Here is a 6,000-nt window from a genome sequence, read left to right as displayed (position 1 = left end):
TGATGGATTTTCCATCTCTGCGGGTTTGCTATTTCTTAGCAGCGCATGGGGTACAAATGATACCAAAAAAACAGGCAATAGAGCAAATGTTTTATCCTTTTTCAAGTCTTTATTGCAAATCATTTTTCATTGCTATTGACCTTTCTCTTTGGGGTTTTTTTTTCCGGCAGAAATATGTGCTGGTGCCCGAGAGCCGCCCATCAATCATGCCACTGGCCAATCGCGGATGGGAGGCAGGGCCAGTGAAATTCTCAATGGGAATCTCATTGTTGCTGCCGGAGGCTGGGGAGGAGAGGGAGGGGCATCTTCCCAGAGCCCAGGCAGGGTTGGAAGATTCGACTGTCAATCACAGCGGGGACACGCGGAGGTGGGCGGGACCCCCTTGTCAATCAAGGCCGGCGGGGACCAATGAGAAAGGAGGAGCCCGGGATTTTCGGCTCACCAGCTCAACTACCTGCAGAAACTCGGATGCAACTCGCCAGAGAGGAAATGCGCTCCTAAATTTAATTTTGGTCTGGAAAACAATTATTATATATTTTTTATTTTATTTATTCATTCATCCAAGCCAGGAGGAGGAGGGGAAAAAGTAACCCATCGTGGAACGAGGGGATTATTTTGCTTTTCTCGTTCATTTTTGCAACAGCAACACAAACATTTTGGGGGAGAGAGAGAGAATTGGAAAATTGCGACAAAACGATATTGTTCCAAAACAAAAAAACATGGATCATGCTGCAATTCAGCAAACGCATTCACAACACGAGCCTATCAACTTTGGCATTGATCAAATCCTGAACAATTCGGACCCAGGCAGTTGCATGCACTCTAACCGAGTTGCTGAATCGGATTACCAGATCGCAACCAACGCGTACAACTCTCACCCCGATGGCTACAGCCATGCTTACAATAGCGCCTGCAGTCTGGCCGGATTACCGGGATCCTATAATGTTAACATGTCTATGAATATGAATGTAAGTATGAATATGAATCTTAATATGAACAGCGGGGCCGGGGTGATCCGAGTGCCCGCTCACAGACCCATGCCTCCTCCACCTCTCTCGGCCGGGATGCCAACCGTGCCCTGTGTCCCCATGGGCAACATGGCAAACTTATCTAATTTAACTTTTCCCTGGATGGAGAGCAGCAGGCGTTTTGCCAAAGACAGATTAACAGGTGAGGTCTTGCATTTGTGTGGGGTGCTGGGTGAATGTTTGATATAACGTGTGTTGTGTTGTTATTGCTCTTATGTGACTTTCACTCAATCTAGGGTCATGGAGCTCTCTCGGCGAGCCGGCACGGCCACTTTGGGCCGACTGGTCTGCCGTGCTGTATTATTCAATGACTCCAAGAAAGAGGCAGACGTGGGGTTAGTGAGGTGAGGGGGGGACGGGGGGGGGGGGGGGGGGGGGGACGGACAAAGTTGCCGGAATGAAGGAGGAATATAAAAAAAAACCAGACGGCGTCTAAAGTGGGAGAGAGAGACACACACAGTTAGGGGACAGTTAAAACATTGCAGAGTGCAAAATGGAAAGAGAAATTAATTGGAAAAAAAAATCTGCATGGGACTTAAATCTCATGTTGGAGAAAATGTGGATGCACTGTGCGAAAAACGAAGGTGATCATTTTAAAAACACCGCGCCACGCGAGAAAGAAACTGGGGAATAAACAGCAGAACGTCTATTCCGTTTGGACGTTTAAGAAAATGAACCACAGTTGGAATCAAGCAAGGACAAACTGTCCGTGCTGGAATGGAAAGGTTGATATCATTTCCATTATTCGGAATCGTTGCAATGATTGAAGAGATATTTCGAGTAATTGTTTCTGCAATGATTTGGGCCCTATTTAGTTGTAATTATCTTTAATTAAACACGAACACTCTAAAGACAGAACAACAGAATGATGTGTATGTATAATGTGTATATAACCATACGGACATCCTAAAGGTGAGCAGAATCATACATGTGTATTAAATGTATAGAACCACATTACCGCCCGTAAGAAGATTATACATAATATATAACACCCTGAAGACAGAACAGAACGATATATATGTACAATATATGTGTAAAAAGTATGTATAAGTGTATACAAATATGTATTATTATATAAATACACTTTAACGCCTTAAAGACAGAACAACATAATAATATGTAATTATAATATGTAGCCTAAATATAGTAAGTATATATAGGTAAAATATATACTAATACTTTAAAGGCAGAACAGCAGAATGATATTTATTTATAATATATGCTATGACCCGAAATATAGTAGGCATATATAATTATATACGAACACTTTAAAGGCAAAACAGCATAATAATATATATATTTAATATATACTAACAACCTACATATAGTAGGTATATATAAGTGCAATATATACTAAAATATTAAAGGCAGAACAGCAGAATAATATACATTTATAAAATATACCCATACTCTAAATGTAGTAAGTATATATAAGTATAATATATATTAGCGTCTTAAAGACAACATCAGAAATGAAATGAAATGAAAATCACTTATTGTCACAAGTAGGCTTCAAATGAAGTTACTGTGAAAAGCCCCAACAATACATATTTAAAATATATACTAATACCTTAAATATACATCTATATATGTATAATATGTACTAATACCTTAAAGACATAACAGTGAATAATGTATATGTATAATATATACTAACATCCAAAATATAGTAAGTATTTATAAGTATAATATATACTCACATCTTAAAGACAGAACATCAGAATACTATACATTTATAATATATACTAATACCCTAAATATAGTAAGTATATGGAAGTATAATATATACAAACATCTTGAAGGCAGAACAGCAGAATGATATATGTTCCTAACATACTCTAACACCCTAAATGTCGTAAGTATATATAAGTATAATATATACCAATATCTTAAAGACAACCGCTGAATAATATATATTTATAATATATACTAACACCCAAATATAGTAGGTGTATAGAAGTAGAGTATATACTAAAGCCTTAGACAAAACAGCATAATAATGTGTATGTGTGTATATACATAATATATATATATATATGATTAAACCAATCACTGAGGGCAATCCTAAATATTATATAATTACCATGTTTTAGAAATGTCCTGAATAATTCGCTTAATCGTTTACTTGAGAGTATATGTCTCCAAGATGCATGCATCGTTTAAAATGTTTCGTGTGAATTTATCAACAAGGTCTCCCTGCGAGTCAGCCCGTGACCTGACTGATATTTATTAAAGCTTTATAGCAGACTTTATGTATAATGGATCACGGTTTTGAAGAATGTGATGTGTTGTGCCGTATATTAAATCTGATTTCATTTCTAACTGAGGTCGCGCGGTTTGGTGTGTAGGCAGACAGTCGCATTAATATCCTGAGTGTTGCTGGCCGCGGCACTAGCGCCGTCCTCTTTGGTCCCAAACTGTTCATTTATTGTGTCAGTTTTATTAACTCCCCTGGTGGGTTCCCGCACATCTTATCCTCGCCCCATCTCCCAGTTTTCTGACGCCAGCTGTCGGTTCCCTCACACTCCGCCCAGAGACTGGACACAGACTGAGAACCACACAGGGTAGATATTATAAATTACTTTTTAAAAATCTGCAACAAAAAATAATCCGGAAAATAGCAGTCATCCATCCACTCCAGTGGAAAACCTTCAACTTTGTTTATGGCGACAATTGCAAAGCTTGGCGTCTTTTGCAGAGATACACGGCATTCGTTAGGGAACATTATTATTTTAAATTCCAATACAGTAGTCAATGGTTTCAGACAACTTGAAATTTTGCACACAAATATAAAAATATAAATGAGATGCAGCAGTGATCCATATTAAGTTTGTTCATTTCAATATTCAACAATTTAAACACATATAAACACGTTTTTGATTTTAAACTTTGTTTTGCAATTTTCCTTTTTAAATATAAACCGATGATTGGTGTGCAAGAGGCAGCGGTCATCATTTTAAATTGTGCTCAGAGAGAAGGTCCTGAATGCAATTTAGCGGCCAAAGGACATGTTGGGGAGACGAGTGTTTTGGTGTGGGAAATGTCTGGAATAATCAGCCGTGCTAATTATCGGAGGCAGCAATAGTGGGGGTTACTTAAGGGACAATTTCGATGCTGTAATTCGAAGATTGGTTTCATGGACTTTCCCATGTGGGATCTCCTGGCTGCTGTGATGGTCTATGCCGAGGAAGTCACAGGAATACTTTGCAAATTAATACATTTTCTTGCACCGAGAGCATATATCCGCGGCAGCGTTAGAAGCTGTGAAAAAAACACCCTTGTGTCTATTCACCTACCGCATTTAACAATAATTTGTGTTTGACATGAGCGGTTTATTAATATTTCCAGTATCTGGGCACACACAAGATGCTGCCTGTATCCGCTGATATCTGTATGTCTCTGTGATGAAGTGCTAATCGAATCATAGCACTGGGCGTGAGTCACTGTGCTAAATTAATCGGGGGCCCTTTGTAAAGTGAATGATTTTGATAGCGAGCAAAAAAATGATAACGTTGGCAATCCGCAAATACCAGCAGAACGTGCTGGAAATGTACAACGAGGCCCAAGGCCTGGGAAAGGCAGGTCAGAACAAACATTTGGAGGAGTCAGTTCTGGAAGATTGTGGGTTTCGGCTGGCGAGTTATTACCGATGCCGCATTGCCCCTTGAGCTGCCTGCTGGAATCGTTGCAGTCCCTGTGGTGTAGGTACACCCACTACGCTGTTAGGGAGGGAGTTCCAGGATTTTGGACCCAGCCACAGTGAAGGAACACCGATATATTTGCAGGTAGGTATGGTGTGCGGTTTGGAGGTGAATTTGCCCATCATAGCCTCTTTGAAACACGTTTCCCTGACATCTCTTCACAGCCTCCCAACCGACCTTGCAAGTTGGGAGGAAGATTTGGACCCAAGGTCCCTTGAGGTGGATGTGAAAGACCCACTATTCTCGGAAGGGCAGGATAGTTCTTCCAGTCAACATTTACCTCCTCAAATAACAGCCACTGAATCAGGGGCTGGGGCTGATATTGTACAATGGTGCTGCATGGAAACCTATTCTCCATTGCCATCAAAGACAATCCATCCAACCTGTGCGGGAGGATTCAGGTGGGACATTAACTCTGCTTCTCTCTCTCTCTCTCTGCACAGATGCTGCCAGATCTGCTGAGTTTTCCCAGCACTTTCTACTCCTGTTGCCCAAGTGTTTGGTTGCCAGCGGGAAGGGGTTCCCGGGAGTGAGCCGAAAATTGGCCGAACCGGAGGCATTCTATGTCTGGCCACTTTCTTTCTGCACTGCCAACTTCAAACCTCTCCAGATCTCTCTCTCTCTCTTCGTCTTCTGCACTGGCTGACGGCTCGCTTTCTGTCGAGGTCACCAAGTCAAAGGCAACAGGGCCGGTTCGTGAATCGTACACCAATCTCACCGAGTCTGCATTGATCCGCAAGGATTAGTCAGGGTTGAGAGTGGAGACAGACAAATGCGACAGATTAAAAAGTAGAGACGCAGAGAGAGTGGGGATTGGAAAGGGGGAGACAGGTAGAGAGAACAACAAATGGAAGGGGAGAAAGATAAAGACATGATAAGGCCGGCAGCATGAGCGAGAGGGAATGAAAGAGGCGAGGAGGGAGATTGTTACATAGACGGCAGCTATCAATGGAGGTCAGGGTTTTAATTGTGACAATTAACCCGCTTTATTTTCCGAACTGATATTTCCCTCCTGGGTTTATGGAAATGTTTGAGCAATTTTCAGCGTTAGCCCGAGTTGTCGATTCGTGTGTGTGTGTGGGGGGAAGGGACACAGCTTTCTGTCGATATGCAACTTTCAAACAAAATACAACGCTTGAGGATAGAGTGGTGTGGTTGAAGTTTTTATATTTTATATAAAGTGCCCACCGGGATTCGGCCAGTTCCCTGCGGCTTTCCCTCCCCCTCCCCCCCCCCCCCCAATACTCAGTAAAGCTCCCTCTGCCCTGGGT

At 41.6% G+C, this 6,000-nt stretch overlaps 1 protein-coding gene across 1 annotated transcript in view; it reads left to right on the top strand.

Moving 5' to 3' along the window:
- The first annotated feature begins 480 nt into the window (after nt 1-480).
- The window catches only part of tlx2 (T cell leukemia homeobox 2), a 76,102-nt gene continuing 70,582 nt past the window's right edge, over nt 481-6,000 (top strand). The window contains exon 1 of the mRNA XM_038793179.1: nt 481-1,170. Within this exon, the coding sequence (XP_038649107.1) occupies nt 720-1,170 (451 nt within the window). The 5' untranslated portion in view covers nt 481-719. The remainder of the gene's footprint in view (nt 1,171-6,000) is intronic.

This window comes from Scyliorhinus canicula, chromosome 3, assembly GCF_902713615.1.
Source record: "Scyliorhinus canicula chromosome 3, sScyCan1.1, whole genome shotgun sequence".
Lineage (NCBI taxonomy): Eukaryota > Metazoa > Chordata > Chondrichthyes > Carcharhiniformes > Scyliorhinidae > Scyliorhinus > Scyliorhinus canicula.
Note: the sequence above shows the minus strand (reverse complement) of the source record. Positions and strands in the feature narration are given on the sequence as shown.